At 41.7% G+C, this 20,919-nt stretch overlaps 1 protein-coding gene across 4 annotated transcripts in view; it reads left to right on the top strand.

Moving 5' to 3' along the window:
• Positions 1 to 19,163, top strand: part of RABGEF1 (RAB guanine nucleotide exchange factor 1) — a 61,846-nt gene extending 42,683 nt beyond the window's left edge. For all 4 annotated transcript variants that reach the window (XM_086692054.1, XM_025923274.2, XM_086692052.1 and 1 more), the window contains exons 5-9: positions 5,181 to 5,262; positions 6,416 to 6,548; positions 7,794 to 7,885; positions 12,693 to 12,949; positions 16,860 to 19,163. In XM_086692054.1, the coding sequence (XP_086548180.1) occupies positions 5,181 to 5,262; positions 6,416 to 6,548; positions 7,794 to 7,885; positions 12,693 to 12,949; positions 16,860 to 17,258 (963 nt within the window). In that variant the 3' untranslated portion in view covers positions 17,259 to 19,163. The remainder of the gene's footprint in view (positions 1 to 5,180; positions 5,263 to 6,415; positions 6,549 to 7,793; positions 7,886 to 12,692; positions 12,950 to 16,859) is intronic.
• Positions 19,164 to 20,919: the final 1,756 nt, after the last annotated feature.

Genomic DNA, 20,919 nt, shown 5'->3' with positions numbered 1-20,919 from the left:
CAGGCCATTTAGGCCTTTAAAAGGAGGTCACAGTGTTTTTACTTAGAAGTGAGTACCACTGGGGCACCTGGGTGGCTCAGTCAGTTCAGCATCTGGCTCTTGATTTCGGCTTAGGTCATGATCTCACAGTTCATGAGATCGAGCCCTGCGTCGAGCTCTGTGTTGACAATAAGGAACCTGCTTGGGATTCTCTCTCCCTCTCTCTGCCCCTCCCCTGCTTACTAGCGCACGCTCTCTCTGGCTCCCTCAAAATAAATATTTTTTTAAAAAGTGAGTACTAGTAATCATAAGAATCAATGTACTGTGGTTTGTTCTAAGTATTGAGATATGGTGCAAATGAAAGGTAACCATGTCTGAGGCACCTAGGAGATAAAAAAGAATAATCTATTGCATAAAGTACATAAACTGAAAGAATAACAAGTAAAATTATAGCATGCTAAAGGAAAATTAAAATATTACTGTTAAGATGTTAAGTGAAGCCCCCATATTATAAAAATAAAATTAGATTAATAGTCTTCATAATAAAAAGTTTCATCTCACAAACTCCATAATGATAGTCCTTTTGTTAATTTAAACATAGTCTGCTTATTGAAAGGATTTGAAAAGATTTACAAAATGATTTAAACTAAGAATAGGAGAAGAAGGGACTAATTTGATGGTATTTAGAATTTACAAACATGTTCTTATGGACACATTCTTCATGTAGCTGCTGCTTATAATTACCCACATGAAAGTCCAGGCATAGTATTAAAACTAGTTTTCTGAAGAAATATTACCAGTGGACTTAAAATTGCTCAGTCCATGGATCTATTTGTCTGGTTATCTACTTTAGTGCAGGGATGAAGCTTAGAGAATTTACAATATAAATTTCATTGATCAATTCATAGACAAGGGCTAGATAGGAAGCAAAAAATTGAAGTCTCGTTGGGAAGCAGCAGTATGGAAAGCAAAGCCACGTATTGGACAAACTGAGCATGCTCTGATAGAGTCCCATCCTCCAGCAGCAGGAGGAGGTGGGTAGAATCAGGACTTTTCTCACAGAGTAGATGTGATCTGCTCAAGTTCAGACCCCAGAGCATGGAGACATCCTGTCTCGTTGAGCTTTACTAGAAACGTCGTTCCTATATCACATAGATATTAGTATGAAATAAGAATACTTACTGCTACAGTATACCCATACCTATTTAGGGAGAATTGTTGAAGGTAGATGCAATAAAAAGGAGAAGTGAGGGATTTATCATGTGGCCCATGGCACTTTTTGTCCTTCTGGTTTTTAATTCTCATAGAATATTATAATTACTTATTTGTGTTCAATCTTCTCATTCAAATTGAATGCCTTCTGGGCATTTTATTAATTTTGTTTTTAATACCTTGTCTGGTACAGTGGCTAGCAATTCTGATCATGCAGCAAGTGCTTTTTGAGTGAATAGAAATAAAATTTCCATGAAATTTAGGAAAAATGATCTTCTCAGGAAAATCTAAGTGTACTAATAGAGGTGTCAATTTATTGGCATAACAAGATAAATTCATAAAGTTCAGTTACAGTATGACACACTGGTGATAAAAAGCTAAAGAGCCTAGCACAGTATTAAAAAATAGTAATTTGGGGGGCGCCTGAGTGGCTCAGTCAGTTGAGCGTCCGATTTCAGCTCAGATCATGATCTCACAGTTCTTGGGTTCAAGCCCTGCGTCGGGCTCTGTGCTGACAGCTTAGAGCCTGGAGCCTGCTTCAAATTCTGTGTTTCCCTCTCTCTCTGCCCTTCCCCTGCTCACACTGTGTCTCTCTCTCAAAAATAAACCTTTAAAAAATAGTAATTTTTAAATGTAACAGCGATAAATAGCATTAAATATTAGTAAAAGTCTAATAAGGCAAGTTAGTTCATACAAAGATTTAAAAGACTAAGGATTAGGGGCGCCTGGGTGGCTCAGTCGGTTAAGCGTCCGGCTTCGGCTCAGGTCATGATCTCACAGTCCGTGAGTTCGAGCCCCGCGTTGGGCTCTGTGCTGACAGCGCAGAGCCTGGAGCCTGCTTCGGATTCTGTGTCTCCCTCTCTCTCTGCCCCTCCCCTGCTCATGCTCTGCCTCTCTCTGTCTCAAAAATAAATAAAAACATTAAAAAAATTTTTTTTTTTTTTTTTTAAATAAAAGACTAAGGATTGTTGGGGCGCCTGGATGGCTCAGTCAGTTAAGTGTCCAACTCTAGATTTCAGCTCAGGTCATGATCTCATGGTCGTAAGGTCAAGTCCCATGTCAGGCTCTGCACCGATAATGCTAAGCCTGCTTGAGATTCTCTCTCCCTCCCTCTTTCCCTCTCTGTCTCTCTCTCTCTCTCTCTCTCTCTCTGTCTCTCTCTCTCTCTCTCTCTCAAAGTAAACAAACATTTAAAAAATAAAAGACTAAAGATAGTACCTTGGATCTAGGTAAGAAAAATTTAAATTACAATGTTATATTTATTCTAGAAAAAAAAGCAAATATATAATCTTTTTGTGTGGTGGGTTTGGGAACAAGAATTTGGTAGGAGAGGTTTCTAAATCTAGCAGACTTCAAAATATATCCTAAAATGAAAGACATCACAACTAGGTGAGATTTTAATTAAAAAATTAAAATATAGGACAGTGAAATAAACCAGCGATTCCAGAAATAAATTCGGTTTCTCAGGAGCAACTGGGGGAACAGAGGGAGCAGTATTGCGTTTTACTTACTACCTGCTGACAAAGGGAAGTTTGTATATAGATTACTTACGGTCCATATTTCATACTTGCACCTTGCATTTTGGCCAAATGAGAGTTAAACATGAAAAAACTTAGAAGTAAATTAGTGAAGTTGATTAGTATATTTATTTGTGCTGGAGAGATACTTATTTCTGTGGAGAAATTTAAAACCGTTTTCAAGCTGCAATTGAACTCTTAAATATTGTTCTTAAGGATCAGGTAAAAGGTTTAGTGGTATTAACTTTTTAAAAGCTGTGTAACGTAAAATAAAAGGTAGAATGGAAGGCAGCACTGGAAAATTGTGGTAAATACAAATGAAAGCAACATTTCAAAACGTCTAAAGTTTACTTAGTACCGAGTTCTTGCTTAGACAAAGGATCAATTTTAATTCAACCAAAGGACTTTTCTGTAAATACCTAGTTAAGAAAGCAGCAGGTGCACTGTGAGTGCTGTGAGGCCCACAAGGCTGTTTGGACTAAGGGAATGAAAGACTGCTCTTAGAAGTAAGGTATGAACAGAGCCTTCCTCGGACAGCTGTTGGAAGACTGGAGAGGAATCAAAGTAATGCAGACAGAGAGTAACTTTATAGTGTTGGAGAGGTGGAATAGCCAAAAGCAGACCTCAGAACAATTGGGTAACCTGGCAGGGTAAGCGGGAAGGAGGAAGGGGTGGTGATTCTGAGTGCAGGCTTCAGCATTCATCTGATGGACAACCATTGGAAGTATGATGCTCCGATGATTAATCTCATTCTGTGCTCAGATCTGAATCTCAGATGATCAGTTGGACTGTGGGGTGCAGGATAGATTGAAAAGTGAGAAACGTCAAAGTTGGGGAGAGCAGCTATACTCGAGGGGAGGGTTGCTGAGGCCCAAACCAGGAAAGGATACTTGGGAGGGACATTGTAAAAGGCAGAACGACACGATCTGGACCCTAACGCGTCTTTCGGGATTTAAGCCAGAGTGACCGGGTCTGCATGCTTTCACCAAGGCCTTATGGGCCCTTGCCTGCATGCTGTCATTGGCCTGCATAGAGGCAGGCTGTGAAAAACGGTCCTGTGGAATTTGTCCTGGGCCATGGTCATGCCCTTCTACAGTGAGTCTTTAGGAGAACCCTTGAGAGAAATTTCTGGGTTTGGTGTCAGAATTTCACCTGAAGGGTTCATTTGCATTTATATTTTGAACACCCAATTATGTGACTATTTTTGTCTTGGTGATGATTGCTAGAAAGTTTAGTTAGAGACTAAACTGGACTGACTGGACTAATTTCTCTATCTTTAAGGACTACATTTTTCTGTTGTTCCTGCCTCTGTATTCTGTTTCTCTCCATGTTTTGTGTTTCTTCCTATCATCTTCTAGTTGTTTTTAAGTGTTTATTTATTTATTTTGACAGAGAGAAAGAGAGAAAGACAGAGTGCAAGAGGGGTAAGGGCAGAGAGAGAGGGAGACACAGAATCCTAAGCAGGCTCCAGGCTCTGAGCTATAAGTAGAGCCGACACAGGACTCGAACCCATGAGATCATGACCTGAGTCAAAGTTGGACCCTTAACCGACTGAGCCAACCAAGCGTCCCTATCATCTTCTAGTTAACTGTGCTAAACTGTGTTTATATTGTTTAATGTTTATTTCTTTTTGAGAGAGAGAGACACACACACAGAGTTCGAGCAGGGGAGGGGCAGAGAGAGGGAGACACAGAACCCGAAGCAGGCTCCAGGCTCTGAGCTGTCAGTACAGAGCCCGATGCAGGGCTTGAACTCATGAACTCATGAGCCACCTGGGCTCCCTGAACTGTGTTTATATTTTATGTAGACTTTATTCTTGAAAAGAAAGTAGGGAATAAGTATACATATTATACCACATAATGAGTAAACCCAAATAAAAATTACGAAGACCATTATTGTAGGAGCGCTGGAGAAATAAATACACATGCATGGCTAATGACTCTGCATTGGGAGGTTCTGAGGATTGCAATCTAGCAGTAGATACTTAGAGATACAAAGTTGTTCATATTTATTGAACTGTTAATGTCACTCTTGAAAATGTATCACAAAGAAATAACCCAAGAGAAACAGTCCACACAATTGTACATAATAGTGAAAAAAAAGAGAGGAACCCAAATGCACAGTGGTAGAGACTGGTTAAATACATCATTTAATATAATGGGATGTGAGAAAGCCACCAAAAATGATTAAGTAGATCAGATAAATAGAAATGCACATAAGTGTGTAAATTATCAAAATATGCATTATATCCGTGTAGGAATACATATATACATCAGAAGAAATAAGAGGTCATGGGGTGTTGTAAATAACATTACAGGACAGACTTTTCTTTTCTACAGGGTTATATAATTGGTAGGTACTTTTGAGATTAGCACCAATTAAGGAGTGGATTTTGGAAACTTTATAAAATTTAGAGCTTTATGCGTGATCTTTCTTCAGCTACCAAGCAACCTCTTTGTCCCTTTTTTTCAGGATTTAAGCATTGAGGAACAGTCAGAGTTTACTCAGGATTTTTACCAGAATGTGACTGAAAGAATGCAGACTCGTGGAAAAGGTAATACTTTGGTAGCCAGCCATTAAGGGATTGCTGGTCAGTTGTACAGAGTCTGACCTTTGAGTCTTTTAGAACTTTCTCTGTTTCTCTGATGGCCTGGCTGGTTTGCCAACTCTGTCCTATAAATGACTCCACTGACATCCTGGTAGCTGGTCTTATCCTTAGAGTGTCTTTCAATACCACCATGTGTACCATTCCAAAGTAATCACAGCAGTTGGGTAATTTATTGAACAATGTTTAATAATTCCATTAGGGGTAGGGGCAGAGTCGATTAAAACCCACTTAGGAGGCTTCTAAATGAAACCCCCATCTTGGAATCACCATTATGGTGAGTCATTTTTCATGATTATGTATTCCTCAGATGGGTGGGGGTGGAATAAAAATTGAGAATCAGGGACTTAGAGCTGTAGGGTTTTCGAGATTTTCTTGAATTTGACTTCCATTGATGTTGGGTTTTAGGATATACTTAGCATACATGTATAAATGAGAAATAAGCCCCACCTGTACACCTCCAAATCTCCAAGGTTTTATAGTAAACCTCAGAAAAAATGGAAGAGTGGGTTGCTGTCATTCTGTTTTTGGAATTACAAGTGCTTTTCTAATGTAGCAATAGGGTGTGAGCCATGCTGAGGTCTTCCCACTTGGCAAAGCATGCAACCTATTAGGTCCCGCCAAGCAGCTTAGGTTAGAACTGGCAGTTCTGTGAGAGGCAGTCCCAAAAATTGAGGTTAAGGTTTTAAAGGGTATTTTTTATTTTTTTATTTAAAAAGATTTTTTTAAATATTTATTTATTCTTGAGAGAGAGAGAGAGAGAGACAGAGCATGAGTGGGGGAGGGGCAAAGAGACAGACACACAGAATCCGAAGCAGGCTCCAGGCTCTGTGCCGTCAGCACAGCACCTGACGCGGGGCTCGAACTCACAAACTGTGAGATCATGACCTGAGCCAAAGTCAGACACTTAACCGACTGAGCCACCCAGGCGCCCCTAAAGGATATTTTTTAATGTAACATCTTGTACTTTTGTTTCTGGGTATATTTAAGGTATTAACTAGTAAATTAGTTTTCTGCTATGTCGGAAAAACTATGAAAACATATTCTTAATTTAAACTGTCCATCCCTCTCTTGAGCTTTTATGTCCATTTGGATATTTCAGTGCCTCCGGAAAAAGTTGAGAAGATAATGGATCAGATCGAAAAGTACATCATGACTCGTCTCTATAAGTATGTGTTCTGTCCAGAAACTACCGATGATGAGAAGAAAGATCTCGCTATTCAGAAGAGGATCCGGTAGTTGGTTGTTTTGCTTTGTCTTGTGTTTACTACCTACCATGGGAAGAACACGTTGTGGGAGAACAGAGCACTTGCATTTCAAACCTTGAGAGCAAATAACAGCAAAGGGACCTGCCGTCCTTAGCACTGAGCTTCTTTGTGGTGTCAGAAAGACCAGGAATATGGTAAATTGCTAGGAGGAAAGGCCTGAAATCACCTTCTTGCTTATCCTTCTGACTCCAGCAGCTTTAGATGAGAAGCAGATCCAGTGTTTGAGATTGTTTCAAAATCTCCAAAACTTCCAAGGAACAGGTGGAAATTTCATTACTTCTCATTGCTTTGTCCCGTCTTGTGAGGCAGGAAGTTAAGCTGGACATACCCATATTAAGGTGTCATTATTCCCCCCCCCCGCCCCACCAGTGGTGCTCCTTATTTAGCTGTTCCTCCAATCACATCCTCCCCCAGCACTGGGTTGATAACACTTCCCAAAGTGCTTAATCTTCCATGGGCAGTAGAGTGGGCTCTATTCCCCCAGGGCTCTATTCTGGTGGCAGTGAAACACTTAGGAAATAGGCCATCTAAATGTGGGAATAGGTCTGAGGTTGGTTGTGCACAGGTGTTTCTGGAGGAGGGGGCCTAGGAATCCAAACGGTGTTCCCAGACAGTGGGGCTGGTAATTGGTAGATCTGTTCTTGGTAGTGTCACCCCAGAAGTGAGGACTTGGTATTGGGAAGGTGACAGATGGAGCCAGAAGGAGCTAGATGGGCTTTGGACTGACATGCAGGGTGAGAGCATTTGTCAGACAACCGGTGAGGGTCAGCAGCAGAGTCTCTGCTGGGAAGCTAGGGTGTGGCCAGGAAATTCAGTGATTCAGACTAGGGCGACACACACTTGTTGACCTCTTAGTCTCATAAGTTGAAGGCAGAGCCTAAGTGGACATTAAGGGTGATGGACAGTGAAGAGAGGAAGCAGCAGATTCTTCTCAGATCTTTATCCTCAAATATCTCTTCAGCCTCAGTATAATCTCATTTCAACCAGTAAAGTTGTCTTCTGCTTTCCTTGTGATAAGTGCCGAAGAGAAGCCTCATTTAAGGATTCTAGTTACTTCAGCTCAACCCCTAATATGTTCAGCAGCGATATGCTTGGGCCTACAATGGCCTCATTAGTCAGTGGTGTCCCATATTTCCCCTTAACTGAAGGACATGACAAGACAAATGGCTGCAGTGTATTCTTGGGATTTTTACTGTCTTTCCTTCTTTGTAGAGCCCTGCACTGGGTTACACCTCAGATGCTTTGCGTCCCTGTTAATGAAGAAATTTCCGAAGTATCTGATATGGTGGTGAAAGCAATCACAGGTCAGTGAAACTGAGAGCTTTCTTATCTGGGTGTTTCTCCTTGAAGTTAACATAAATCCATACTTAAGTCAGTGAGCAGCCAGATAGTAAGGTATATTGCCAAAGGTATATTGGAATGTGGGAAAAGCGTTTTGCAAGAATGCTAGTTTTATAAATTTGAAGCATTCACATTAGCAGGTAAACTACATTTCCCCTTTATTTTCTGTGACCAGGGTCTCTTATTTCTTGGGCATTGAACTAAACCAAGGTCAAATGCAGCTAAGGCTAATTTCTTAAAACTCAGTGGCATTTGTATATTCAAAATAATTTTAGAGGGAGGAAGGGAGTTGGTGGTACAAGGTACTCCCCGAGCTGAAGTTACATATTAAAATGATGTCTCTCTAATTGGCTAATTAGAGATGTGCTTTGGATTATTTTTCTGGTTTGTCTAAGAAGTAAATGAAGTGCCCTGAATTGATGTGGTTCCAGCATCCTGGACAGGTCCAGGCACCTAATAAGGTTTCTGTTTCTTAGTCATAGGAATAGCCCAGCAGAAATAGCCCATGAAAATTTAAAAAAAGCAAAGAACCAAAACAAATTGCTCCTACTAGAGAAGACATCCAACCTAGGCCAGCTTCTCCTCAATTAAGGAGAGTTGGAAAGACTTGCCCATTTAGAGATTGTTAGTGAAATTCTGCTGGGAAAGAAAGTTAGTTGCTCAGCTGCTATTAGCAGTGTTGGAGGCAAACCGTTAGGTAGGCTCCTTTGGTTGTAAGAATTAGAGACTCACTCCTGTTACAGGAAGAAATAGGGGGTTACTTAAGAGATTATCAAGGTAGGAAAGGAAGCCACACTCTCACGGAAACTTAGCTCCACAGCCCCTCTGGGGACTGGGATATCTGCTGTTAACGTGATTCTTGCGCTCTTTCAGGTTCTGCTTCTCTTTGTATATCTCTGCATTTTAACTCCTGTTGTTAAATGAATTGTTTTCTGTAATTCCCCTTGCAGAGTCTAACTGGCCTAGCTAAATTCTGTCATCTTTGTTGTTCAAAGCTTTTCTGCAAGGCTGTGTTATAGGCTTCATGAATTGACTCCTTTGGGTCAAGGCCCACCCCCACTCCTACCTTTTGCTCAGGGAACATCATTAGAGATTGAAGGTGAGAAGCCTGGATATGGACATTGTACTTGTGTTTTTTCCCAAAGACTCTTACCAAGTTCAAGACCAATTGGTTTATGTTTAAAGTACTTCAAAGGAGTTTATGTTTGGGACTCTTTTCTGAAATGCCATAGGATAGACCTTATAAAACCAGAAACTACAGGAGCCAGACCATTGTTTGCTTAAGAATAGAACTAAGAGGATTTTAATACATCAACAGTTTGTTAATAGAATTTGAGAGATGAAACTTTTTTCTCTCAAGTCATCTGAGTTGGAGTTTGAAGAGATATTTTAGTAGTCGAAATTTGGCCACAAGATTTTATTTTATTTTTTAATGTTTACTCTGAGAGAGAGAGAGAGAGAGAGAGAAGAAGAAGGAGGAGGAGGAGCAGTGAGAGAGAGAGAATCCCAAGTGAGCACCACTCTGTCAGCACAGAGCCTGATGTGGGTTGGAACCCACAAACCATAAGATCATGACCTGACCCAAAACCAAGAGTCAGACACTCAGCCAACTGAGCCACCCAGGCGCCCCTGGCCATAAAATTTTAAAAGCCTTCTTAACTCTTGCTCATCTTAACCCCCATATCTTGCCAATCCGAGTACAGATACGTTCTGCCTCTATGAGAGCCAAAGGTTCTAATGATCACTGTGTTCCTAATCTGAAGTTGTTAGCCTAAGTACAGGAGTCCCAGAGAGGACAGTCTGTAACAATGGTCTTAAATATGGAGACATCAGTTAAATGTCTCTACATTGTCCCAGGTGCTACCAATCAGCATTGTCAGTTTTGTTGATAAATATACCGAATAAGGCATTTTCCGTTTCAGTTGACATCTGTCATCTAGAAGTGGAGGCCACGGATGCTATTAAACATCATGTAAGACAGGACAGTCCCCTACAAAAAAAAAAAAAAAATTATCCAGTCCAAAATCTCATTAGTGCCAAGGTTGAGGAATCATGACTTGGAGCTACAGCCTACTTTGTTTACAAAACTTCTTGAACGATAAATCTAAGACTTCTGCTAAGATGGAGGACCCACCCTCAGCCTGTCTTTCCTACTGACTACAAGTAAAAGCCCTGGATGGCAGACACAAAGCAGTTATCTGAGGATTCTGAAAAGTAAATAAGAGCAGACAGATTAGGGCAGGAAATCATTGCTCGAAGAATTAATACAGTGGTGAGTTTCCTGTTGTTATTTCCTCCCGGATCTCCTCCTTTAGGCTTTAGAGCAATGCAAATCATGGAACTAGCTACACATGGGGGGGGGGGGGGGTCCAAAAGAGTTCCCCCCAGAAAACTTCCTTCAGACTAAAGGATACTAGAGGAGGGGTTGCTGCAGAACAAAGAGTGTGACGGAAATCTATACCCCCTTCCCTCTTTACTTTTTTTTCTTTTCCCTTCCCTTCTCTTTTTACACTCTTGGCCCTCCCTCTTGGCAGTGGCAGCTACATGCATCCAGATAAAAAGTAATTCACTTTTATTTTATTTTTTTTTAAGTTTTAAGTAATCTCTGCATCCCACATGGGGCTCAAATTCATGTCGCCAAGATCAGGAGTCCCATGCTCCTCCAACTGAGCCAGCCAGATGCCCCATTTGGCTCAGTCAGTAGAGCATCTAACTTCGGCTCAGGTCATGATCTCACGGTTTGTGGGTTCGAGCCCCACGTCGGACTCTGTGCTGACAGCTCAGAGCCTGAAGCCTGCTTCGGATTCTGTATCTCCCTCTGTCTCTCCTCCTCCCCCGCACACGCTCGGTCTCTCTCTCTCTCTCTCAAAAATAAATAAACATTAAAAAAAAAAAAAAAAACTTAAAGAATAGAAGCACCTGGGTGGCTCGGTCAGCTAAGTGTCTGACTTCGCCTCAGTCATGATCTCACAGTTCACCGGTTCTAGCCCTGTGTCAGGCTCTGTGCTGACAGCTCTGAGGCTGGAACCTACCTCGGTTTCTGTGTCTCCCTCTCTCTGCCCCTCCCCTGTTTGCATGCTCATGTGCACACGCATTCTCTCTCTCTCTCTCTCTCTCTCTGTCTCCCAGAAATAAATAAACTTTAAAACTTTTTTTAAACAAAACTTAAAGAATAAATAATGAGAGAGTGGTTTAAAATGAGAGAAAGGTTTAAAATAAAAAATAAAAGCCAACAATAAAGGTAGAAAGCTAAACAGGATAAAAACAGTAGTAAAAACAGTTTTTAAAACGTCTTAAAAATTTTTTTTTCTTAATGTTTTTTCTTGAGAGAGAGGAGGGGGGAGGAGCAGAGAGAGAGAGGGGGAAACACAGAATCTGAAGCAGGCTCCAGGCTCTGAGCTGTCAGCACAAAGCCTGATGCAAGGCTCAAACCCACAAATCGTGGAGCCAAAGTCAGACGCTTAACTAACTGAGCCACCCAGGCACCCCCCTGCCCCAGATCTTTTTTACATACATTCTACTCAAATAGAAAAAGAAAATAGTTTGAGACATAGTAACAATAATTACAACCCATCATTAAAAGAGTAAAGGAACTAAACTATAAAATAAGCAAAAGCATACAATAGACATGTATGTACAGGGACTAGAAGCATTAGGAAGTTAAAATACAGCCTCTGCACTGTCGGGTGTTTCTGTCCCATACGTTAGTCTTCCATGGCTGGTGGTCCGTGAGGATTCCTCCCAGTAACCGACCTCCGGGATGAGAGCTGGGAGCAGAAAGAACTGTGACATGCGCCATCACCCCACCTAAATCAGAAACTTTTGTTCCTGCTGTTGACCAGAAATTGCTTTCAAATTAACCTGCCTCAGCTCTCTTCTTTCACATTGCTCCAGATGGCAGGCAGAAACGCCCATCCAGAGGCGCACTCCCTCCTTCCTCTTCTGTTGTTCTAGTGGTGCTGAACTCCTCCCCACCTCCCGGTCTTTGTGGCACAGGGTGTCCATTTGCAAGAGCCTACCACTTAGTGGTAGTTTGGGGCAGTGAAGTAATTTTTCTCTGAGGGAAATGAATGAGAGTAAATGTATACCCTTGCTTTATCCCCTGTGCTAACTAGTAGGTTATAAATGTCATAAAAGTGCTGTAGGTGTTTGTAGCTGGTGGAGATTTATATGCCGTGGGGACTGGCCGCTATGGACTATACGTGTGATAGATTTTAGCAGCTGTATTTTTATATCCAATACAATGGTGCTTTGTATAGTACCCACCTTTCTAAAAAGCAGTAGGCTTCCTAAACTGACTTTTACAGTGTATTAGAGGAACAGAAGCAGGAAAAACGCTCTTAATTTTCCAAGGAGCTCATAAGCAGTTCACCATTGTGGTTAAAGGCATGCGTTAGAGAATCAGACTTGAATCTGCCCTCTGTCACTGGCTGTCTGTATAATTTTGGGCAAATTATGGAACTTCTCTGAACCTCAGTTCCCTTCCTACAAGTAGTATCCATTGTACAGTCTGAGGATGGAAAAGAAATAGGCTTGTGGAGCACAGAAATAATGCATATAATGCCTGGTCTGTGGTTCTGTGCCTGGTTACACATTCTGTAATGATGAGCTAGTGTTTACAGTTTCTGTGGTCAAAGTTTTTTATATACTAAGTTACCTGGTGGAGAAAGGGTTAACCTCTGTAATTTGATAGATTAAAAAATGATTATTCTAATACTTCTTTTATGTAATCATTTTCTCATTGGAAGCAGTGTCTTTTCTGCTTTATAGATATCATTGAAATGGATTCTAAGCGTGTACCTCGAGATAAGTTGGCCTGCATCACCAAGTGTAGCAAGCACATCTTCAATGCCATTAAGATCACCAAGAACGAGCCAGCGTCAGCCGATGACTTTTTACCCACTCTCATCTACATTGTTTTGAAGGGCAACCCCCCACGCCTTCAGTCCAATATCCAGTATATCACCCGCTTCTGCAACCCAAGCCGATTGATGACTGGAGAGGATGGCTACTATTTCACCAATCTGGTAAGGATTTGATTTCCTGGAGTTACAGAGAGGAACCATTTTAGGGATGTGACACATCACTCACAGGCCTGTGACAGTTTACTGCCCGTGAGTTGAGGAATCAGTAAAGCTAACGATGCTTGCTTGCTGTCACATAGCACACGTGACTGGGCCGGGCAAACACCCCACCTCTCAGTACTTGACCAGAGATTGTGATCCTCTTACAGGAAACACGATAGTCACGTGGAGGAGTGTCTGTTGCTGTTGGCCATCACTTGCCCAGGTCCTGGTTAAAAGGGCCATTCACTTAGTTGGGTTGTTTCAACCATGAATAAATCAGATCATGGACTTTGATTTCTTTATTGAAAGACTTAAGAATTATTTTTTGCTTTATTTCTATAAATGATCTCTTAGAACTGAATCCTGAGATTTTAGGCAAGGGTCAGTTTAGAGGACGTGAAATGATTTTCAACTGTTGTTAACCATGCTACTTGATTCTAGGCAAGATGGCATTAAAATATGTGTATCTAAGTTGTAAGGCTGAATACTTCCTTTTACTGACCACTTAACTTTTGTTTGTTTGCTTTAGACTAGATTTACTAATGGATTTGAGCCTCAGAATACCTTATGTGCCTTCTTTCCTGGGTAGGAAGTTGTACAGGGTAATAGGGAGAGGAAACCAGGTTACATAAGGCAGCATTTCTAGTAAATTGTCTAAAAAGACATTTGAAACTAAAAAGACAAGCTTGAATCTCCCAAGCTTCCAGAAATTTGTTGTGATTTATTTTTAAATGCTAAATATGTATTCACTTTTGTGCCTGATTCTGTATTTTGTTTTCCTTTAAGTGGGTTCCCAAAAGTGTATAAATTTCCAGTGCTTCAAAACCTAGACCTGCCCCGGTTAACCTCACCCTCAGCCATGGCATTCAGCTGCTCATTAGTGTTGTTGCAGCATCTGGGGATGTGGTTTGCAGGGAGTTGGGAATGCTCTTTTCCTTTTTTCAAGCTCTTATGAAATTCCAGTTAGTTAACATACACCGTAATATTAGTTTTAGATGTAGAATTCAGTGATTCATCACATACAACACCCCGTGCTCATCCGAGTGCACTCCTTAATACCCATCACCCATTTAGCCCATCCTGGGAATGCCCTTTTTCAAAATGATGCTTGTTCCATTATTTGCAGTATTTTTCATCCTCCCAGACACATGGTGGTTTAAACTAAACTCCCCCAAAAGTTTAGCTGAAGTAAGCATTTCTTAACATAAGTGAAAACATGCACTTGACTGCCAGGAAGAGCCTTTTGGATTTAGTTCTTTATCTAGAGAACATGAGAGAGTGTGGAAAATCCCTGAGAATTATGAAGATGGAGACGTGGCTGGTAGTAGAGAAATGAGCAGGGTTGGGAGGTGTTTGAGGGTCGTCCTGGTGGTCAACAGTGGAGGCTGCTGGCTCACCTTTTCCCTGCAGCTTCCCAGCACCTTGACCTACAGCCCTGTTAGCACCTTATGTCTCCGTCCTCTTGCTGATTCAGAGTCCGGCTTCTGATCCCTCTGCTCCAGTGAAACTGCTCCAGCAGAAGTCAAATCCCATGAAAACTGTCAGCCTTCATCTTACTTCTTTAACATTCTTGGTAACTCCTTTGTTCTAGAACTTCCACTCCTTACTTGTCTCTTTGTGAGCTTTGTGTCTTCTCAAGTTGGGTTTTTCCGTGGGGTGCTGTCCTCTATGCATCTCTCTCCCTAGGCTGTCTGCTCTGTTCGCAGCTCTGCTGTCATCTGCACAGTGATGACACACACACAGGTCACCTGTTTACCCTCCTACTGAGCTCCACTTCTGGCTATTTATTGGGCCTCAGATTTAATTTTTTCAAAACTAAACCTGCTTCCCCACCAAATGGTTTTCTCCTCTCTTATATACACTGTTTCCACTTGGGGCAATAGCATCCATCCATGCCAGGAATGTTAGAATCCTCTTAGATTCCTCCTCTCTCCAGGGACTGCAGCACATCCACGGACACCGTGGGCACCTGTGTGGCAGGGTCAGATGGGCCCATTCTTGTCAGATGAGTCCGTTGTAGTAGATTTGCTAAATATTCCTCAAAAAGGTGATTCCCTTTTTTATGTGTAATAATGTTGGATCCTGGGAATGAGTTCTCAGAAGAAATTCTGAGAGCTGCCTGTTTCCCTCTGTTTATATTGCATGTCTTTCTTGTGAAAATAGTTTTTTAAGAAAATGTGAAAATTCATTTTCTTTGTAAAAAAATTAAATCAATATGAGAAAGTATAGCCAACAGATGTCTGTTTCACTGAGCATTTGCCCAAGGATTTCTGTACTAATAATTGCTCCCGTTTGTTCATTTCTTACTGCCGACCTGTGAGCTAAGCACATTACATGTGCTGGATTGCTTCATTCTCACAATAAATCTGGGTGGTGTTTCCCGTTTTACAGATACAGGAACCCCAGAGACAGTAGGTAACTTTCCCCAGGCTCACAAAAACTCCTGGCTAACATATGACGGAGGTGACAACTCAGGTTGCTTGATTTCAAAGCCTGTTCTTTCGGCCACTTGATGTTAAAGGACCACAGGTCCTTAGAGGACCAGAGGTCTGTGTGCCACTCCAGTACCTGCTGATGTGCCCAGTAGCTGGCCAGGCCCTGAGTGAGCATTATGGGGCTGGCAAGACCTCAAAGGGGAATGGCTTTATGGGATATGTTCCCCAGTCACTTGGCCCTAGAGCTCCCAGTCCCAACAGTGGTTCCTCTTCCCTGCAACATGGCAGGGAAGCAGAGAGTCTCCGAGTTTGAGGAATCATTCCGTTTTTGTCCACGGGAAACTCTGTAGCCAGTGTGGAACAAACACTGAGGGTGCCTCCCCCGACGTTTCACTCTGTATAAGACCCCTAGACCTTTGAACAACCCAAGGAGAGGACTGAATTTCTCACAGACTCAATGGGAGTTTGCAATGCAACTTTTTTTTTTTTCCTAAGGAAGAAATGTATTATTTCAGGTGGGAGTATAAGGAAACATGATTGGGACGCCTGGGTGGCTCAGGCAAGCATCCAGCTCTCGATTTTGGCTCAGGTCATGATCTCATGGTTGTGAGGTCAAGCCCCACATCGGGCTCTGTGCTGGGCATGGAGCCTGCTTAAGATTCTCTCTCTTTCTGCCTCTCCCCTGCTCGGGTGTGCTCACACTCTCTCTCCCTCAAAATAAATGAGTCGATAAAAGGAAGGAAGGAAGGAAGGAAGGAAGGAAGGAAGGAAGGAAGGAAGGAAGGAAGGAAGGAAGGAAGGAAGGAAGGAAGGAAAAGAAAGAAAGAGAAAGAAAGAAACAGATTTGCTGTGAGTTGTTAATTTTGTTTTGTTTGGTTATTTATTTTTGAAAGAGTGCAAGCAGGGAAGGGGCAGAGAGAGAGGTACAGAGGATCTGAAGCAGGCTCTGCACTGACAGCAGGGAGCCCAATGTAGGGCTGAGCTCATGACCTGAGCTAAAGTTGAGGCTCAAGTGACTGAGCCACCCAAGTGCCTCTGAGTTGGTAATTTTTGAAGCTGAAGTCCATGGTGGGTCATTACCTGTTTTTTCCTACCTTTTTTTTTTTTTTTTTTTTTTTAACGTTTATTTATTTTTGAGACAGAGAGAGACAGAGCATGAACAGGGGAGGGGCAGAGAGAGAGGGAGACACAGACTCTGAAACAGGCTCCAGGCTCTGAGCGGTCAGCACAGAGCCCGATGCGGGGCTCGAACTCACGGGCCGTGAGATCATGACCTGAGCCGAAGTCGGACGCTTAACCGACCAGGCCACCCAGGCGCCCCATCCTACTTTTGATTGTTTTAAATTCACCATAATAAAAGGATTTAAAAAGATGTATTTGAATATTTGTACCTTTCCCCTTATGGCTATAGTAAATAACCTTCTGGTTTTTTCTAGTGCTGTGCTGTGGCTTTCATTGAGAAGTTAGATGCTCAGTCTTTGAATTTAAGTCAGGAAGATTTTGATCGATACATGTCCGGCCAGACTTCTCCCAGGAAGCAAGAATCTGAGAATTGGTCTCCTGATGCTTGCTTGGGGGTTAAGCAAATGTATAAGAACTTGGATCTTCTGTCTCAGTTGAATGAACGACAAGAAAGGATCATGAGTGAAGCCAAGAAACTTGAAAAAGACCTCATAGAGTGGACAGATGGAATTGCAAAAGAGGTTCAAGACATTGTTGAGAAATATCCACTCGAAATTAAGCCCCCCAATCAATCTTTAGCAGCTATTGACTCTGAAAATGTTGAAAATGATAAACTTCCTCCACCATTGCAACCTCAAGTTTATGCAGGATGATAAATATTTACATGGGTAGTATTTATTTGAGCCTAAATTGTAGCTAGCCCTTACTACAGTCCATGATTGGGATCTAGACTATAACTTAATGCTTATAAATGCCAGAGCGTTTTTAAAGGTACAGTTTGTGGGGATTGTTCTGTTTGTTTTGTTTTGTTTTTCCTGGCAGGGGAAGCTTAGTAAATAATAAAATACTATTTATTTGAGTTACTGAAATAGATTCATTTAAGTCTTATGTGAAAGTTTTGTCTAAATCTATTTTTTGTCCATGATTTTCCTACGTGCTTCCTCTGTGGCATTCACTGTGGTTTGGATTTGGGTAAATAATTGCCTTTAAAGGATAAAACAAATGAATGCTACAAAATGTATGGTACCACTCTTCTACAGTTTGAAATAATTTTATAATTGTAAAGATAGAAGATATATTGATAAGTAAATATGTAAAATTGTAAATATGTAAAAAAAAAAAAGGAATGGTGTCTGCTGTGCATGGCGTTTCATGCGTTAATTTTTTTAGTTTAAAATGAAGTATATTGAATGTTTGCCTTTAACACCATTTTATTTGGTTTGCCCCACTTAAATGAATCTAGAAACGTTAGACATACTGCCCTTAAAATATTGACTCCACCTTTAACAATATGTTAGCCTAACTTTGAGGTTCTGTATAATCAGTCAGGGACTGTGACACCATTGAGGTTCAGAATAATTTTTAGGTCGTATAAAGTTACTGTTCAAGATAGTCATTTGAAGACTTTGAACCATGCCTCTTGCACCGTCGTCCTCCACTCATTCAGGAGGTATTTATAGAGGTCTTCGTAAAGGAGCTGGTCCTGGGTCTAGATCAGAAGACAGGAGTGAACGGGCCTCCACTGGCGAGAGCCGATGGGGAACTCCTCAAAGCTGTAGCACCCTTCTTTCTGCCTCCGTCTGCAGCAGACCTTTGACTCTATGGGCAACCCAGACGCATGTCATATAAACCTCTTTCAGGGTTTCTCCACCTCAGTGCTACTGACATTTGGGGCCTGAGGACTTTTTGTTATGAGGGCTTCCCTGTGCATTACAGGACGTTTAGCAGTATTCCTGGCCTCGATACCCACTAGACACTAGTGGCAACCCTCACAGTCGTGAAAAATCTCCTCCAGACATCGCCAAATGTTTCCAGGGTGGAGTGGGCGCAAATTCGCCCTCAGTTGAGAACCACTAATCTATTGTGTAGACAAGGAAGCTGTCCTCCTTGTGGTTAATATGATGTAACCAAAGAATATTGTATTAAATGCACAGTGCGGTCAACTGATACGGAGGCTTTACAGCCACTGGCAGCGTGGAACCGTTTTAATCCTAACAGAACCCTTCATAACCTAAATACGCCACGTATGATCCTCCTTCCAGTCAGTGATTTCTATAGATTATCAGCGTAGCTGTGAAATTGTGCATAATTCCAGGGCATCGTTCTGAAACAAGGTCACATGACACAAGCAGTATCTCAGTATCTTCCTAACAGTGTACCACACAGATTTGTAGTGCAGTAATTTTGGAATAAAACTAGGGTGAGTATAAAACTTTGTATCCTTTACTTAAATTTCCCCGTAAGAGCCATGAGGTTGACATACCTGTTGTCATGAAGCGCTAAAGGCGTGAAGCAGTTAACCGAGTCAGCCGATCACTGAGCTCATGTGGAGTGCGAGGAGTTAATATCCGATGCCAGTGAGAATCTGCACTTAGAAACCCGAGCCCAAGTGATTTTTGTAGAAAGCTTTCCCCCTTTTCCGTTGTTCTTTTCTATGTACTTTCTAGGTGCTAATCCAGGTATACACACTCTGAATTCTCCTGGGAATATATACAGTTCTTTTAGTCTTGTACATTATGTTTGTTAAATAAAATGTGCATATCAGCCTCCCACAAAAACTGTCTTCTTTTGATTTCTTGCATATCTTTAAGGGAAGCTGTTGAATTGATTTCTTTGTACGTGTCTCATATTAGTTGAATTCTGTAGATAGGAAATCTTGCCTTAGGTAGAGGCTTATATTTCTCTTAAGTTGGCATCAACACTGTGGCCACATTTTCTGTCTTCTCAACAAGAGAGTATCGCTATTTTATGTACTATAAACGTGATTGGAATAAACCTTTGGAACGGAAACCCATATTAACAGGGTCTCATGATCCATCCCTGTTTCAGCTAGATTGAGTTTTAGTTCTTTATTTTAGGAAAAGCTACATTACTAATATCCTCATGTTGCAAAGGTTTCCGTTTTAAGCCACAACCGTCAGTATCACACTTAAAAATGAAGCATTGGAGACATTCCAGTTAAAATCAAGAACAAGAGAAAGATGTTTGCTGTCACTGCCATTAGCGCTTTTCTGAAAGTTTTACCCCAGGTACTCAGTCTTCAAACAGAAATGAAGGGGGCTTAACCTAACCTATGTAGAAAATGTTCTAGCCTCGTGGTTGAGGCTTGCGGCTGGCTTTGAAATTTTGGCTAACACGTAGATATTAGTTCTTTGGCCTTGGGCAAGTCTCTGCTCTTTCACATACCCAATCTGTGAATCAGATGTGACGATCACACCAGCTTCAAGGGCTTCTGGGGATTAGATGACATACAACAGTACCTAGCAGTGCTAAGTGCTCAAGTGATAGCTATGTATAGGTGCTTTTTTCTACTTAGAAAGCCCAAGAGAACTGATATGGAAACATTACATTTCACTAAAATGGTGCGATGACATGAGAAGTAGCCATCAAAAGCAACAGTACAAAATGATACTTCTATACCTCATAACTGTCCAGTTAGCAAATACGATGGGAAAATTGTGTTCACTATAGAAACCTATAAATCAAACAGCAAGAGCTTTTAGGATTTATATGGGAAAAAATACAAAATTGAGAAACAGAAGACATACTCGGACCTGTGCTCAGAAGTTCCCTGCGCTTGGGCTTTAATGTTCTGTCTCTGCCATCTTGGATATTCTTAATAATGCTGTCTTTGGATTCATGTTTTTGAGTGAAGTCTGAGGGGACAATGGAGCATGCACAGTGCGGCTTAGAGCCTCGGTTCATGCATAGTCCTGCCTCCCACCACCCTCCTGGATGAGATCTTGGTCTTACCGCTGCCACTCTGTGACCACTGTAGCCCCTCAGGAACGGTCACAGCTGGGTATGCATGCATGGGGCATTGGACCAGGACATGATGGCGCATTTGATGGCTTGCTGGCTGACAGCCGCATCTTGGCCAGTTGGGGAGTGGGAACAAGCGTCACTCACCCTTTATCCAGCATGTTCCGTGGAGAAAAGGCTGGATCTACAGCTAGGTAAGTTAAAAAATTAGTGAAAAGTATCTTTTTGGTCTGAAAGCAAGAAAGTACTTTAAGACTAATGGGTATATCTCAATAGGACATTGGAGTCAGATGGAAGGTGTCCCATTGGACAGTTTGGGGGCACTCTGAATAAAATGAAGAGGAATTGTGAAAAACACTGAATAAATATGTCATTTAAAAAAAAAAAAAAAAAAACACATGCCTGGATGGCTCAGTCTGTTCAGCGTCCAACTCTTGGTTTTGGTTTAGGTCATGATCTCGTGGTTTATGAGTTCAAGCCCCACATCAGGCTACACGCTGATGGTGTGGAGCTTGCTTGGGATTCTTTCTTTCTCCTCTCTCTACCCCTCAC

This window comes from Puma concolor, chromosome E3 (genome assembly GCF_028749965.1).
Source record: "Puma concolor isolate L17-30 chromosome E3, mPumCon1.1.hap2, whole genome shotgun sequence".
Lineage (NCBI taxonomy): Eukaryota > Metazoa > Chordata > Mammalia > Carnivora > Felidae > Puma > Puma concolor.
This window is presented reverse-complemented; position numbering and strand designations above follow the sequence as displayed.